The 18,308-nt window shown below is 40.8% G+C and overlaps 1 protein-coding gene across 4 annotated transcripts in view; it reads right to left on the bottom strand.

The window, feature by feature from the left end:
• LOC124717379 (kelch domain-containing protein 2-like) overlaps window positions 1-18,308 on the bottom strand; it is a 108,748-nt gene that overhangs the window by 49,115 nt on the left and 41,325 nt on the right. For 3 of the 4 annotated variants that reach the window (XM_047244221.1, XM_047244223.1, XM_047244224.1), the window contains 2 exons: window positions 15,854-15,942; window positions 939-1,110 (listed from right to left, as the gene is read on the bottom strand). In XM_047244221.1, coding sequence (XP_047100177.1) covers window positions 939-1,110; window positions 15,854-15,942 — 261 coding nt within the window. The remainder of the gene's footprint in view (window positions 1-938; window positions 1,111-15,853; window positions 15,943-18,308) is intronic. The other variant, XM_047244222.1, reaches the window with a different exon arrangement.

Raw genomic sequence — 18,308 nt, 5'->3', positions numbered from 1 at the left:
TATGTGGTCAGATTGCTTTTTGTGCTGTGATGTTAGCTTTTACTGTGAAGAGCAGAAAGGCCAAGGATTATGCCAAAAAAAAGTGTGTGATGACTACTGAAAGACAGATATTTTGATGCACGAGGGAATATTCAAACGAAGAGTAGGCATTGCTATTCACCACTGAGACAGCAGATGACAAATCAACAAACGTAAATGCGGAAACTAGCAACATCACTCGGATAGTAGTTTTATAGATTTGGACAGCGAAAATTGTGAACAGTCAAGGTGAGCCATATTGTATGCCCTATTTCTGTTCTTGTTCTAACGGGCACTTAATTTATTAGTGCATACAGAAACATAGCAGGTATCAGTAGTCCACTTGGAAGAATAGTGGTGTGTATGCTATACCCACCTCCACTCCCCACTTCTCGGACATAAACACAATGGTGCTGTCATCCTAGATATGTAACCAGTTCGCTTTTCTAGTTCATAGCAATATTTTTTCGTTAATGTTGTTGTTGTTATCGTCGTCCTTAGTCCAAAGACTGGTATGATGCAGCTCTCCACACATTAGTCTTCCCTGATCAAGCCCCTTCATGTCTACACAACTACTCCAAACTTAATTCGAACCTGGTTTTTGTACTCACGCCTCGGTCTCCCTCTACAACTTTTAGCTCTCACATTTCTTTCTATTAAAATCCGATAATTCCTTGATACCTCACAATTTGTCATATCAGCTGATTCCTTCTTTTAGTCTAACTGTGCCATAAATTTCTTCTGTTCACTACTTGTTTCACTATTCTTCATCCAACCTACCAATCTAATCTTCGGAGCTACCAATCAAATTCCATTAATTATGATCATTGCACCTACACTTTGTAAGGTCGAGATGTCTTCTAATATGTATAAAGCAGACCATTTCTCATGCATACTTTTCGCTGTGCCGCAGTCCCTACCTGCCTTCGTACTCCCAGCCGACGAGCTTGTCACAGGCCGCAGGCTCCGGTTTCCCACTCGGATGCAGCTGCTCCCAGGTCAGGGATGTGAGGTCCAGCCGGTACAGGCCGTTCGTGTTGTTGTTACGGTCATCGGAGGTGTCAGTTGTGTACCCTGCAAGCAATGCAAAACCTGCTCCCTTTCACGAAGTGGCCTCTCAAACACACCGCCGTGACTACCAATAAGAATATCAGATAGTAGATAGGAAACAAAACATTATAACAAAAGACAATGTAAGAATCTTACTTCCATTTGTAGGAGAGCTATTCTTAAATTAACCTCAGATTGATGTTCAAAAATAAAAAAATGCTTGTAGCCTCATAGTACTTATGCTATTAGAAAAGAAAACTTTGAGGGTCACATTGCACCAGCTCTCAGTTGTGTTCGTCAGTGTGTAACAAGCAGGCAACTAAAATGAACAGTGTCACTGTGTTCTCCAACCAGTTGCCACTATGTTCTGTCATTTGCTTTCGAGTCAATGCTACCGAGATTCGTGAGCGATTGTGTCAGGTGTGTGGTGGTGGGGGGTATGAAAGGTGCAAAAAATATTTGGGTCTTTTCACAAAGATGTGCACAATAAAAAAAGTCGAGAAAGACATTCAGATGTGACTGATGAGCTATGTAACATGAAGACAAAATTTCACGTGTGAAACATTGGTTCACAATTACCAAACTTTGTTAAGATGAGACTCACATTTCAAGGACAACCCTCTTTAACACTGTCACAAAGGGGTAACTGATGTTCATAAAACTGAAAGAACTGGTTCACAGCTTTACATTCTTGCAGTGCTACTATGAAGAGTAGGAGCAATTCCTGAACAGAATTGGAACTGGAAGTAGGTGCAGCACATGAACTCTGAAACTAAGGAAGAGTCCAAACATTGGATGCACACTCATTCTCTCAATAGGCTCAAAAGATTCAAGCAGATGTTGTCAAATCACAAAATAATCATTACAGTTTCTGGATCACAAAGAAATTCAGATGTAGATGTAGAATTCTGACAGCAGATTTCATGAGAATAACATGTAAGAATACTGTGACATAACATATTTGTGAGACTCTTCTGAAATCCAGAGATCTTTCCAAAACAAACAGCAGAGTGTGATTACCGAAGGAATCTTTCTCCATCGTGACAATGAAAGACCATATACTGGAATTGAACAAAGGATACACTAAAAACTTTTCGAATGGAAGATTTTTTAACATCCTCCCTATAGTCCAGACTTGGCGACAAGATGAATGTGTATTTGACTATTTGTCACTTCACAACTGACAATGAGCTCGAGTACACTGTCAAAAAATGGCTGAAGCACCGCACCATTGTTTGATGAATGGATAAAGTAGCCCGTGTCACAGTACAACAAATGTTTGAATTTGAGTGGCGACTACGTGGAGAAGTAATGTCAACACTTGTGAACAGTTTGTACACAAAAAATAATTTACCAATTTATTTCTTTTTTTAATAGCCAATAAGAGATTAATTTATGAATAGCATGCAGTTAAGGTTTAAGTGTAGGTGCTTTACCATAGCATTTTTTGGTCCTGCAGGTAAAGTGTCCAATGCGCAACTGGGAGATGTGGATGACTACCGTGAAGTGACAGGAATGGACAGAGTGAAACTAGTGCTGGCAGTCTGCTTTTCTGCTGAAGTACTCGAGGTCGCCAAACCTAATGACAGCATCTGACATACATACTGCCACCGACAGTTTATGATGACACAACTGACACTGTATACAGCAGACGCATTTTTTCATTACATACAATTTGAAATTATACAGTATTTGAAATATGAACAATGTTACTTATTTTGTGTTCAATGGTTTATGCAAACTAATCTATGAGACACAAAGAAATTAAAGACATTAGTTGCCTGTGGGCACTGATTTATATCAATGGAGCCAGTTGAAAATTTGTGCCGGATCGCAATCAAACCTGGGTCTCCTGCTTACTACGCAGTTGCGCTGCCATCTGTACACATCTGTACAGACTACTCTAGCATGCCTCCCATCAAACCAAAATTCTCAACTTATACCGCACTCTAATGAAGTAGTGCACATGCTGATCAGCCTCTTTACTCGCAGCATCCTGTCAATTCCCGCAATAGTCTGAGCTCAGTAAGCATCTGCACTGAAGTGACACTGGTCTCATTGCTTTTATTATATGTATGTGATGTCTGTTCTTTTGGACATGTTAAAAAGACCAGACATTACTAATGCTGCAATAAAGAGGCTAATGAGTAGGGGCACAACATCAGTAGTGTGTGGTGTAAGTCAAGAATTTGGGTCTGATGGGAGGTGTGCTAAAGTAGTCCGTGTCGCTGTCGTGACCACTGTGTCTGGGGTGTAGTGGTCACCTTTGTGTCTTGATTGATAGTGGCACCCGGCTCAAAATGGTGTCTGTTATTTCAGACATCTCTGAAAGACCACACACACACACACACACACACACACACACACACACACACACACACACACACAAAATGGACAATGAAGATGATACTGACACTAAGGAACACATAAGCCCTTACAATAAATGGTGTTTCTGCCATGATAAGACAACTTTTCATGCATGACAAAGATGGGCAAATGTTGCCATAGGATAAAAAAAATGCAATCTACAAATGAGGAGCAGTTGAATGAAAACCAAGTACCCGTCACATCGGTGCCATGGAATGGTTCCATTCAAAAGTAATCACCACATGGGTTATGACATTTATCCCACTGAGAGACTAGGTGATCAAGTCCTGTTTCATAGAACATGGTTGGCTGCTAACGGATCCACAACCGCACCCACTCTTGCACTTCCTCGTCTGACTGAAACCGATGTCCACGCACGTCTTTCTTCAAGTCGGCAAGGATGTGAAAATCACATGGTGAATGATCCAGGCTGTATGGAGGATGCTGCAATGTTTCCCAACCAAACTGATGAAGCATAGCCTTCGTCTGATTGGCAGTGTGGGGGCGAGAATTATCATGCAACAGAATTTTCTGTCTGACAGCATTCCTGGGTATTCTGACTTTGTTGCACATCAAATTTTCTGCAAAGTGTCTCCTTAGTGCTGTGCATTGATTGTGGTTCCACACGTGAGTAAATCAACAAGCAGAGAATCTCTTCAGTCAAAGGAGGTGATCATCGTGGCCTTACCAGAACTTGTGTGAACAGCTTTGGATTTATCTGACAGGGGAGACATGAGATGTTTCCACATTTGGCTCTGCCATTTGCCCTCGGGCTCAGAATAGTGACACAACATAGGTCACGATGACATCATCTTTTGACTGCTGGGGCCCTCTGCTAATCAAGCTCCTTGAGTGTGGAGCTACAATCAATGTGCAGTGCTACGAAGACACTTTGCAGAAACTGCAACATGCCACGGAGTTATAATATCTAGGAATGCTGTCGGATAGAATCACCCCATTGCATGATAACGTCCGCCCCTACACTGCCAACTGGACGAAGGTTATGTTTTAGCAGTTTGGTTGGGAAACATTGCAACATCCTTCAAACAGCCCTGATCTTTCATCATGTGATTTTCACATCTTTGGCAACCTGAATAAACGTGTGGATGTCTGTTCAGTTGAACAAGTTTCCTAACAAGTGTAATTATATTCAAAACATTTCAGGGAATAATAAATTTTAGCACTGGTCTTGCCTTAATAGAAATCTTGTTTTGAGTATTTGCTTACATTTTTATAGGAAGTTAGCAACTTTTTAGCTCAACAGATTAAAGTTAATCAGCAGGCTTGATATAAATTTATTTGTTCACTGCCTTGTAATACACTGCTGCAGGCAAAATGCAGCCCCACTGTGAATGCTGTTTTCGAACACAGGATGAGATGGCTGACATTCATAAGCAGCTGGAAATTGCCTTATTATTGTCAAACGATTGGCAGCTGCTGCAAATTGATGTGTCGAAAGAGCTCCTGAGAATCGTGTACCTGTGATACTGGTACCAGAGGTGCCGTGAGTACGGTCCTCTCCTGTGGATCCTTTCTCCTCTGCAGAAAGTACAGCATCTGTCATTACTTGTCCATGTGACTGCAAGTGTTATGTCAATAGTACACCTACGTGTCCTGTACAGGGTGGACGGGGACCAGGGAGGACTCAAGTTGTTGTACCAATCACCCTAACCAACAAGTCTGAGGTGCTGTGTTTCACTGAAACTGGAACTGAGTCAGTGGGACTCACTTCACACATTTTGGGGAAACCTGATATGTCCAGTGTCAGGAGGGGGCAAACGCAAGAGAGTTGGGGGTCTATTAATCGTCAGTAGTTCAAACATATGGCAAATGATGGTATCACTTTGGGAAATGGCAGAAAGCAACAGGAAAGGACACCACATGCACTCAGCATGTATGCCTGGGCACCGCATTCAACATGTTGAAAAGGCTATTACAGCAGGCACTGATGCAACAGGGTGTAACCAAATGTAGATTGTGGCTCATGTTGGAACAAACGATGTCTGTCGTCTGGGCTCTGAGGTCATAATTGGGTCATTCCAGCAACAGGCAGAGAAGGTCAAGAAGACCAGCCTTGCGCATGAAGTTTCAACAAAGTTCACAATTTTCAGCATTGTCCCCAGACCTCTTCATGGCCCTTTGTTTCCGAGTCGAGTGGAAGGACTGAACCAGGGACTACGAAGGTTCTGTGACAAGCTAGGCTGCGACTTCCTGGACTTGTACCTTAGGGTTGAGAAATGTAGGCTCCCCTGAAATGGGTCAGGTGAGCACCACATATCATAGGCTGCTACTGAGGTAGCTGACTGTGGGTGCGGTGCACACAAGGGTTTTTTAGATTAGGTGACTCTTCATTCAGTCCAGATAACAATAGCCATAGGAAACAAGGAAGTATCAGTTGAAGATTGAAAGAAATCCCACCCACAGGTGAGAGAATTAAAGTCCTAATGGTAAACTGCTAAAGCATTCACAACAAACAGCCAGAGTTTGAAGCACTCATGAAAAGCAGTGAAGCTCACATAATAGTAGGTACAGGAAGCTGTTTGAAACCTGAAATTGACAGATTTTTGGGGAAAATAAAGTGTATACCAAAAAGATAGGCAAATGAGAAAAGGAGCTAGCATATTTGTCGCAGTATGCAAGAAAGTCAGATCCACTGAGATAGAAATTGAAGTTGCATGTTAGAATGTTTGGGCAAGGCTTAGTATCAGGGGTGTGCAAAAATGATAACTGGATCCTTCTATCACCCACCACACTCATCTCCTATTGTAACCAAAAACTTTAGAGAAAACCTCAGTTCACTTGCACATAAGTTCCCCAATCATACTGTAATCATTGGAGGAGACTAGTCATCCAACAATCAATTGGGAAAATTACAGTTTCATTACTGGTGGGTGTGATAAGACATCCTGTGAAACATTACTAAATTCCTTCTCTAAAAACTACCTTCAACAGATAGGAACACCACTCTTGATGGAAAGGTATTGAGCTCTTTTAAGATGTCCACATTGAAACTGGTATCAGTAACTATGATGTGGTCGTGGCTACTATCACCACCAAAGTGCAAAGGACAACTAAAAGAAGCAGAAAGATATATATGTTCAGTAAACTGGATAAAAAATTTGAAGTGTCATATCTCAGTGAGGCACTTGAAACTTTCAGCACAGGGCAGGAGAATGGAGAGGAACTATGGCTCAAGTTTAAAATTATAGCTGAACCCTTGGATGGATATGTACCCAGCAGAATAGCTCATAATGGGGGGAACCTCCATGATATACAGTCACAATAAAGAAACCTCCACAGAAACAAAGATTACTGCATAACAGGTGTAAAACAAAGTGTAGGACTATAGAAAGAGAGGCTGAATGAAATGTATTTGGCTGTCAAGAAAGCAATGCATTATGCCTTCAATGGCTACTGTAGCAGAATATTGTCAAATGACATATCACAAAATCCCAAGAAATTCTGGTCGCATGAAAAGGCAGTTAGTGGCAGCAAAGTTTGTGTCCAGTCCCTAACAAATGAAACAGGAACTGAAATGGAGGCTAGCAAAGCAAAAGCTAAAATGTTTAACTCCATTTTCAAATGTTGCGTTACAAAGGAATACCCCGATTTTATCCTCCTAACACTGAAAAGATGAATGAAATAAGTATTAGTGTCAGTGGTGTTGAGGAACAGCTTAAATCTCTAAAACTGAACAAAACATCAAGGCCCAATGGAATCTGTCAGATTCTATACTGAATTTGTGGCTGTGTTAGCCTGTCTCCTAACTACTCTGACTGGCAAGAAAAAACACGACACCCAATAAATGATGTGTAATCATTGTGTAATTATTTAATTGAAGTGAAGCGCTTCAATCAATTTTTTGAGAAGGGATATGTTAATGGTGGTGTGTTGTGAGAAAACAATGACCTGTTGATTGTTTATTGCACTAGTTTCAATCGATGTTTCCCGCGCAACCTGGAAAACACATCATTGAATGTGAATGAGTAATGTTTTCCCGCTCTTGTACTGTTTACTGTTGTACCCTGAATTGTCCCCCTTTCAATCATACGTTTTTGTAGGATCTGGGAACATATTGGCTGGACAATACAACAATAGGATCAAGTGTTGTTCACCAATGAGTTGCAATATGGCTTCTGACAACCTGATGGAAGAGGGAGGGCATGGTGAAGGCCACGGAAAAGGTATTCCCCTGGCACATTCTAATACAAAACGCCTTTCAGGGTGGTTCTGTGATGGTGTGGGCAGGAATCAGTACCGCTGCAAGGACAGATTTGGTCTTTGTAGTGCACAGAAGCCTTACCGCACATTGTTACATGGAGGAAATTCTTCTGGAGCACGTTGTGCTTTTGGCTCCATTTATTGGTGATGATTTGACATCAACGCACGACAATGCATGCTCCCATGTTGCGAGAATTGTGTAAGAGTTCTTGGATGAAACAGGGATTCATGCTATGTTTGGCCTGCTCAAAGCCCAGATCTGGACCCTACTGAGCATGTTGGGGAGAAGAGCCCATCAGTACTATTCAGAGACCCTACAGGATCTACGGAACAACCTCCTGGATGGATGGGATATGATTCATTAACAGGACATTACCACATTAATCAGGAGCATGCCTGAAATGCTGAATGCTGCCATTAGTGGAAGAGGTGGGAAGACACAGATTTGAAGATGTGAACAGTGGTCTCCGAGACTGTCTCCAAGGTCTGTGAAGAAAAATGTGAAGTGTATAACATCAAAACAAATGATCATTATCTTTATTAGCTTACACAAAATTTCCTTGAAGTGTGCATCTCTGGTATAATTTGTTAAACTTGTTTATGATTGTCTTACTTTTTTCATTCTTGGACACCTTGATGGAACCATACCCCAATATTCCATCATAAGATAGTGTATTAGTTTATAAAAGTGTCATAAATTTAAAATAAATTTCAGTTTTTGTAAGAAACTTAAGTGTTGTGTTTTTCATGCCGATCAGTGTGTAATCTATTGTAGATTGCTTGAATATGAAACCATGCCCACTTCCTGGAAAAAAGCACTGGTCACATGTCTACAAGAAGGGAAGTAGAAGTCATCCACAAAACTACCACCCAATATCCTTGATATTGATTTCTTGTAGAATCTTAGAACATATTATGGTCTCAAATACAATGAAGAATCTTGAACAGAATGACCTCCTTAATGTCAACCAGCATGGATTCCGAAAACATTGATCATGTGGATCTCAACTCACACTTTTCTCACGTGATAAACTGAAAGCTTTGGATCAAGGCAATCAGGTTTTGGATTAAGGCAGTCAGGTAGATGCAGTACGTCTTGATTTCTGAAAAGCATTTGACTCAGTCCACACCCACGCTTATTGTCAGAACTAAGGTCACATGGTTTATTAAGTGAAATTTATGACTGGATTGAGGACTTTATGGTTGAGAGGATGTAACTTGTTATCTTGGTGGGAGAGTCACTGCCAGCTGTAGAAGTAACTTTGGGAGTGTCTTGAGGAAATTTGTTGGGACACTTGTTGTTCGTGTTGTAACAGATGATGCTGTTGCCTATAATTAAGTACTATCTGAAAGAAGCTGCATAAATATTCAGTCAGATCTTGATAAGATTTGAAAGCTTTGCTGAGATTGGCAACTTGCTCTTAATGTTGTGCACTTCACAAAATGAAAAAGCATAGCATCCTATGACTATAATGTCAATGAGTCACTGTTGAAATTGGGCAACTCATACAAATACCTGGGTGTAACACTTTGTAGGAATGTGAAATGGAATAATCAAGTAGGCTCAGTTGTGGGTAAATCACATTGTAGACTTTGATTTAGTTGTAGAATACTGGTGAAATGCATTCAGTCTATGAAGCAGATTGCTTGCAAACCACCCATCCAACCCAGTCTAGATTATTGCTCAAGTGTGTGGGACACGTACCAAATAGGTCTAACAGGGGATATTGAACGTATACAGAGAAGGGCAGCACAAATGGTTGCAGGTTTGTTTGATCCATGGAAGAGTATCACAGAGATATTGAAGGAAATGAACTGGAAGACTCTTGAAGATAGGCATGAACTATTCCGAGAGAGTACATTAACAAGTTAGATATAGTGGGAATTAGTGAAGTTTGGTGGCAGAAGGAACAAAACTTTTCGTCAGGTGAATACAGGGTTATTTGCAATTATTTTTTATCTTGTTGGTACACATGTTTGTGACATATGTTTGCATTTTCAGCTGTTTTGAAGATTTAGGTTATGCTGATAGTCAAAATGGGTATGTGTTTTCCAGTGCTTGGCATATTTTCCCTTTCGAAATAGATTGATCAAAGAATCAGCATTACGTTTTGCTTGAAAATGGAATAAAATGCAGCACTGCATTCGAAATGTTGGCTGTGGCATTTGGCAAATCTGCTTTGAGTACGACAAGAGTATATGAGTGCTATAAACATTTCAAAGAGGGTTAAAAAGACGAAGATGACAACTGACCTGGATGCCCTAGCACATCAATTACTGACATCAATATGGGAAAAAGTATAGAAAATGGTTCTGGAAAATCGCCATCACAGAGGCTGCATATGATTTTGTCATATCCTTTGGCTCATGTCAGCAATTTTTTTGGATGTTTTGTGCATGAAATGTGTAGTAGCAGCAAAGTTGTTGAATTTAAACCAAAAAGGTTGTCACGCAGATGTAACTCAGGAATTGCTGAATGAAGCTGATAGTCACACAGAACTTCCAAGGAAGGTCGTAACAGGCAACAAAACATAGGTATAAAATCATATGACGTCAGAACCGAGACCCAATCATCCCAATAGAAACTACCTGAAGAGCCAAGACAGAAAAAAAATTTGACGGGTTCGATTACAAGTGAAGGTTCTTATCACTGTTTTCTTCGATTTCAATGAGATAACGCATCCTGAGTTCCTGCCTTATGGCAGTACCGTTAGTAAGTTTTGTGCCAATTGGAAGCTATCTGAAGAAAACAACCAGAGTTGTGGCAAAACCATTCGTGGAAATTGCATCACGATAATGCTCCTGCTCACACCTCAATGTTTATTCAAGATTTTTAAGGAATTCCTGAATACGGTGCCCTGAGACTTCTTTCTGTTCCTGAGATGAAAGAGAACCATGAAAGAAGGTCTTTTGCCACCACTAATGACACAAAAACAGAACTGCTGAAGGAGCTGAACAATGTAACAAAAAGTAAGTTCCAGAATTGCTTCTGAGGTTGGAAAAAGCACTAGCACAAATGTATTGTACCTGAGGGGGATTACTTTGAAGAGTACAAAGTTGTTGTTGATGAATAAATAGAGATTCTTTAGGGAAAACAAATATTACTGTTATTGCCAGGGTTGCACAGTATCACTGCGGTAAGGTGGGTCGATGTGGAGACGTGGCAGAAGAGAGCGATCACGTTTGGACGTGCCCTCGACCACGCGACAAAGGAAGTAGTCCGATTTGTCGGTGCATCGACGAGGACTGTCCTGCGTGTCTACAACAAATAACGCACCACTCGCAGCCACACAACGTGGCATAAGAACAGTAGTCATAAGAAGGCCGTAAGTGACAGAGACAGAAGATGAGTGTCACATCTTGTTAATGACAATCAGTTTCAAACATGACGGGACTTGTCACAGTCACTTTTGGAGTTAGGTACCTTACCACAGGGCACACAGCTGCACATCTTCAGTGAGCCAAACAATACAGAAATATGGAAGTAGCTGACAGGAAGTGTATAGTGTGTCTGACAGGTCACAATTTTGTCTCTTTCAACAGACGTGAGGGGTCGAGTGCAGCGGTGGCCCACTGAAGTGTTCAACCCGAGGTGTGTTGAAGTTGTAGTTCAGGCCAGACAAGGTTCAGTGACGTTCTTGGTATGTTTCTCATGGTGTTACTTGGGCCCGCTCATTCAGATTATCTTGAACTCAGAAGGGGCTGTTTATTTTAATCTCGGAGGTGAGGTGTTGCACTTTTTCCCACATCCTCTTTATGAGTATGCTGGGGACACTCCACTCTCCCAGTGTGACAACAGATGCATCAGCAAGGTTGCACACCTAAGTTTCCGGTTTGACAGACACTCAGCTACCCTATCGTACCTTGACTGGCCAGCTGAATCACATGATCTTAATGTCGTGGAAACTATCTGCCACTATTTGTAACTGCAGGTGATACACAGCAATCGACAATCCCACAATTAGGTACTTCTACACAATCTGATTAACAATTACTGGCTTAAGCTGGATGCAGCATACCTGACAAAACTTGTGGTTTCTCTTCCTCACTGAACGGAGGAGGTTATCAAGACTCAAGGTGGTGTTGCACAACATTAACATGATGTCACATGCGGACGATTAATTTTTTGTTTTCGGTGTTCAAGTTTTACTGGGAAACAAGGGAAGGAAGATAAGGATTTTATCTACACAGTAAGAACAATTGATTTTATTGCTTTATTTATTGACAATGCATGTTACACCTAATATGAAACATCATCAGATTGACCCGTATAGTGATGTAAGTGGGATTTTGGGTGCCACGAACACCTGATTGACCTAGCAGGTCTTTGTAGAATAGACCAGTGGATACAAGGCAGGATCAGTTCTGTACACAGTCCGTCACATGGTGAATATGCTGGAGGCGCCATTCTTTGTTCTCTGTACTGAGCAATATTTAAGTTCAGTCCAGCAACAGTGTACCAGACCTGAGGATGAAGAACAGTGGCTCCAGTGTATTTATTATGTGATGGACTATGTACAGGCCTGATCCTGCCTAGTATCCACCAGAATACACTACACAGACATGCAAGGTCACTGGATGATGCACTTGTGAGCTTATACTTACTTTAATTTATTTTACTATATATTACGATGGCAATCAATTTTTACTGATACATTAATTGTGGAACCTAAAATCCCACTTACCAACAATATATTGGTCAATCTGAAGATACCTTGTATTAGACGAAACATGCATTGTGAATAAATAATGCAATAAAATCAATCCAGCAACTGAGACTGTTGTTTCCACCACATTCTGCATACTTGCTGCAACACCAACATATCATGAAGTGGAAATCCTTTTACTGATTTATTATACCTTTGATGATGAGGTCATTATAGACATAGTTCAAGCTTAAATTGGTTAACGAAGGGGAAGGAAATCAGCCACGTACTTTCCAGAGGAATCAACTCAGAATTTGCCTTAACTGATTTACAGAAACCAAATAAAAACTACACCTGGATAACCAGAAGGCGATATCAACTGACATCATTTATCGGAGAAGTAAGATTTAAGGAGTCTCAATAACTACCTGTCATGTAAACATGTGCATATTATTCTAGACTTTTAAGTTTCTATTAACAGCATCTGTTAGTGTACCCAAGACAGAAGAGAAAATCAACTGAACATTGGGTAAAGCATGAATAATTGGAACAGGACTGACAGGTAAACAAATTTAAAAATACAGATGAACAAGACAGAAGAGGAAATCAACTGAACACTGGCTGAAGCATATATAATTAGAATAGGACTGAAGACAAATAAATTTAAAGATACAGATGAGTCTTTAGCTTTAGTAATTAAAAAACATGAATGTCTATCATTGGGTTGAGGACAGGGATGATCAAAAGGCATCTGCACAGGTGCCGAAGTAACGAAAGGTCACTCCAAACTCTCGATCAGGAGTAAAAAGTGTGGTTTTCTGACTCAAACATTTTTCAAAATTAGATTTGTGTTCAGAATTTCGGACATAGTAGAGACAATTGTAAAAAGAAAAAAATGTATAATGTTTTATTATTTCTGTTATTGTTAGGAAGGCTGTTGCTGTTAATCTTTGCTTGGAGATCCAACTGTTTCCGAATTTTGTCAGATCTGTAGCATTTCTCATTAGGATGGACTGCAGCAAATCTAGTTCCATAAATATGTGCAGCAAAGAACAAAACAAAGGCTCCAGAATAGTAAACTGATTTGGAGACCCTTTAAGGTTAGTAAAATTTGACAGATTTTACAAGCAGAATTCTGATTATTCATTGACTTGTCTTACATAATCTTTGAAAATGTTGGTTAGAAGTGACAGTAATATGTATACTACAACAGATTGTGAAGTATATAGGCAAAGGTAAAGCTGTCATCAGCCCAAAGGTTGGTTTGAACAGTACAGTGCTTTACTAAGCAAGGTCCTATAGGAGTTGGTGTGCCCTTGCCTTCCTCCAACCTTTGAAAATAACTTATGCAGCCGGTTACTGGGGATTCCACAGTTTAATGCGCACACTGAAGCACAGTGTCACTCAGAATTTTTCACACTGACAGATACTGCCAAAAGTAAAAAAGTGATACGCGACAGATAAAAAATGTATACAGGTTGTCTCAGGAGGAATGGTCAATATTCAGGGATATGACAGGCACTCTCATCTGAAGCAAAAAACTTCATATGGACATGTGCCCAATTCCAAAGGGTTTTTGAGACAGAACAAATTTTACATCTGTTCTCGGGCTAATGCTGCATGCATATGTATCTTACCCACACAACCTCTTTGACACTTTATTCTAGTCCAGCCTACCTCTTTGCTTTCAACCCTTTTGCTTAGGATGTCTTTCTGCCATTACACTAGCCCGCTGAATGTGCAACTGTCCATGTCGTGAAGTGAGTTAAATAGTGCATGTAAGTGTATCAACAGCAGCATTGCTGAACTGTGCTTGTATATTCCTGACTTGTTAAAGCACCACACATCTACACTAATGAAGAATATGCAGATATGGTGCACGATAGGACTTCTCTGTTGGTAGGGCTCCTGCTCCTGCTGCTGCTGCTGCTGCTGCTGCTGATGATGATGATTACTGTCGGTGTTTTCCGACGAGTCGAATTCCTGATGGTAGAGTGTTTGCCAGAGTATTCGGCATGTTGCGTGAAACAGGTATTCTTCCACGTGCCTGTTTTTCTTCTGAACATGTAGTTCAACAACCTGTGCAGGAACAGCAACACACTGCTGAAATCTTGCAGTGCAGTCATATTAACAGCATACAGTGACTTTCTGCATGTATCAATGTGCCACGAACTCGTGTGCAGTGAGCACTACATGCTGGAGACTTCTAGCCACTTCACATACAATGGGTCCAAAACAGTCATATTGGTGACACTGCCACATGACTTCAATTTTGTCACTAATTCAATTATGATCACCATGTTTCCATTAATACTATTCGCTGATGAAGTCATGTTTACACGGAATGGAATCAACAAACACGTAATAGTACAACAAAAAAAGATGACTAGTTTCAGACTGAGACCCATTTTCAAATCATCGTAACACAGTCAAAAATGGTATTTCCAAAGATCTGAAAACCATGTCAAAAATGTGCAATGAACAGTTACAGCACATTTTTGACATGGTTTCACATCTTAGGAAATATTATTTATAACTATGTTATGATGATTTAAAAATTAGTCTTGGCCCAAAACTATAGCCATTGAGTGGGGGGTGGGAGAATAATTTGCAACTTTGGGCGTGTTTTTCGCTGTGTTGATTAGCCGAAGTTGCTGACCCACAGGTATTCCACCATACTGGAAGCTCAAAAACATGTAATAATCGCTAGTGGTCGCAGAAAAATCCACATATTGCAGTAGAAACCAATTTCAAGCTCACTCCTTGATCAATGTTTGGTGCGGAATGATTGGTAACATGTTGATAGGTCCAGTCATTTTACAAGAGTGAACAATGGAATAAAATAACTTGCACTTTCTCGAAAATTTGTTTGTTGAGCACTTTGAGAATGTTTCTTTGGCCACATGGACTGCAATGTGCTTCTAGCACAACAGAGCCCCTTCACATTTTACCAGACATATAAGGAACATCTCAACTGTACTTATTCCAATCACTTGATTGGTTATAGGAGTACAATCAACTGGCCACCCAGATCACCAGACCTTATGCCATTAGAGTATTGTTTACGGGTTTAGATTAAGTCTCAGGTATACAAATGAAATGTGAATACATGTGGTGAACTGCTTATTTCCCTCATTGAGGGCAAAGGGACTCAGACAAGCAACACTTCCAAGAGGGCACAAATGCGTTGAAGTTTATGGCGAGGTATTTGAACATTTACTGTGAACTGTACCAACAGCTGTAAATTGAAGGATACAATAAAGCTTAAGGGTGAATGTGTTAAAAATATGTATTCTTTGATTGATACTTTGAAAAATGCGTGTTGCAATTTTTACTAACCGATGTACATGCATAAATGATACAGAAAATAAATAACAATGCATATTAAATGTGTTCTATCTTGGAAACTCCTGAATTTCCTGTCATATCCTTGAATACTGACCATTCTAACACAAAACTGGTACAGCTGGTATAACTAACAAAATTAACGGATACACTAAAAAATCTTTTTAGAATTTTAATGAAATAAACACATCTGTAATTTAATTTACCTCCAAAAACATACAAATGTTGCTTCAATATCACACCGCAGGCACCAGAGTTCCGAGGTGGATGTTCACCTGTTGTTACTTCCCGGTCCCTGGAAAATACATCAATTGATGCGTCAGGTTAGAACAGCTGATTATGGTGCTTTCTTTACAGTGAAACATCTTTTTGGATTTTCTTTAAATACTGTTGTCTAACAGCATCTAGTTATGGAAAATTATTCTGACTATAATAAGGTGCTTGACTGGGGTGTTGCTCTTTGTCTGGAGATGATGTAACCATTAACTACAGTACAAGAGGAACTAACCAACTTCTTGAAGTCATAACCTTAGAACACCAAGAAGGAAAAGAAGTTAAAAGTGACTAAAGCCCAATCGACAGAAGGAAAGAGAGCTCAAAACAAGGACTTCCCCTCGGACAAAGGTCCTCAAAATATGTCATAGAGACAGCCGAGTTCCCAAATCAAAGATTAAATATCCTTTGCTATATTGCTACAATGGATAAAAAGTAAAATGCGGTTGATAGCCCATGCGTTGTTCATTACAATAGCTGGTAACTCAGATGGCAACCACACTGAAACATAAGCGGTTAAAAAGGGCACTGGGTCAGGAAATGGCAAACTGTCAAATGTTGATAACAACGAGAACAAAGTGGTGGGGATCACCACTTAACAAATTGTGATGGCTAAAAAGACAGTGTCCAATATGCAATCTTGCTAAACTGATCTCACGACAAGGGCCACAGGGAGACCGGCCAAGCTGCTGGGAAAAGTTTAGTTCCCCACAGCCTGTTCCCATGAAGACAATACACTGGTGGTGTGTCCTTGGGAAGCAAGTACAAGATGAACACGGACTGCCACATAAAGCCAAGGCTGTGAAGAGTTCACACCCATTGGGTACATGGCAGGCAATGTGAAGATACGTTGCCAGAGCAGTACTTTAAAGCGAACTCCGGGAGGTAACAGAGAAGAAGTGTGCACCTGATACTGGTGGTCAAGGGAGTCATCAAAAAAGAGGGCATAGGATGGGTGACCGGGCACGGCAGACAAACAGTATGGATATCCGCTGAGCAGGACATCACGCCGGTAAGATAGTGGTGGTTCAGCGGCTTCTGCATACAGACTCTCAATCAGGATAGTGTAAAAGGCACCAGTGGCCAAACATATTCCACAATCATGATTTATGTTAAGATGGTGTAAGAAATGAAACAAATACTAACAAAGAGGTAGAGGGGCTGGCCAGCACTTACCTCAGCTCAGAACAGCCGATAGATACACAAAACAGAACAGAAAATTTACATTCCTAGCTTTCGGAACTTTGTTCCTTCATCAGGGAGGAGAGAGGGGAAAAAAAGGGAAGAAGGGAAAGTGGATTCAGTTACTCACAACTCAGGTTACGAAGCAACAGGGAAAGGTAAACAGGGGGGCGGGGAGGGTTTACCTTTCCCTGTTGCTTCATAACAGGGAGGGTTTACCTTTCCTTGTTGCTTCATAACCTGGGTTGTGAGTAACTGAATCCACTTTCCCTCCTTCCCTTTTTTCCCCTCTCTCCTCCATGATGAAAGAACAAAGTTCCGAAGGCTAGGAATGTAAATTTTCTGTTCTGTTTTGTATATCTATCGGCTGTACTGAGCTGAGGTAAGTAATGGCCAGCCCCTCTATTTCTTTGTTAGTAGATGGTGTAAGAAGGACAAACATGCAGAGGAATAAACAAAATGCCCATAGTCTAGTTCCGAACCTTTCCTTGTTGCTTCATAACCTGGGTTGTGAGTAACTGAATCCACTTTCCCTTCTTTCCCCTCTCTCCACCCTGATGAAGGAACATAGTTCCGAAAGCTAAGAATTGGTACAAAAGGAGGAGGGTAGTCCAATGCACTACACAGCAAGTACCTCTTAGGACACATAGGACACTGACGGACTGGGTACAGCATGCAGTTAGGTTAACACGTGTGGGAAGACCAAGAAAGTTTCCTAACAAACATGAGCCTCAGGAATTTCATAGTGTCAGCAAATGGAAGATCAACAGGCTCAAGATATACAGACAGTGAAAGAAACCCATTGCACCACCAGAAATTCATACAAACAGTTTTGTCAGTGAAAACGTGAAAGTCATTGTTGATGCTCCAAGTAAAGATGGTAGAAACATCGCTGAAGATGCCACTCGAGGAGACAAGGGCATGGAGAACTGCAACAGGTAGCAAAATCATCAATGAAAATGGAGGCGGAAGACAGGTCATAATAGGGTTAATGGCTATAGCAAAGAGGACTACATTCAGGAAGGAGCCTTGAGGCACCCTGGTCTCCTGGATAATGGCGTCTGAAAATGCCAAACCCACACGTACCTTGAAAACTCTAGCTTTTAAAAATTCCTGAAAGAAATGGGACAGGTGGCCTCAGAAGCCCCACGTGTATAGAGTACGAATGATAGCAGTTCTCTAGCAGGTGTCGTAGCCTTTCTCCAA

Source organism: Schistocerca piceifrons, chromosome 9 (assembly GCF_021461385.2).
Source record: "Schistocerca piceifrons isolate TAMUIC-IGC-003096 chromosome 9, iqSchPice1.1, whole genome shotgun sequence".
Taxonomy (NCBI): Eukaryota; Metazoa; Arthropoda; class Insecta; order Orthoptera; family Acrididae; genus Schistocerca; species Schistocerca piceifrons.
Note: the sequence above shows the minus strand (reverse complement) of the source record. Positions and strands in the feature narration are given on the sequence as shown.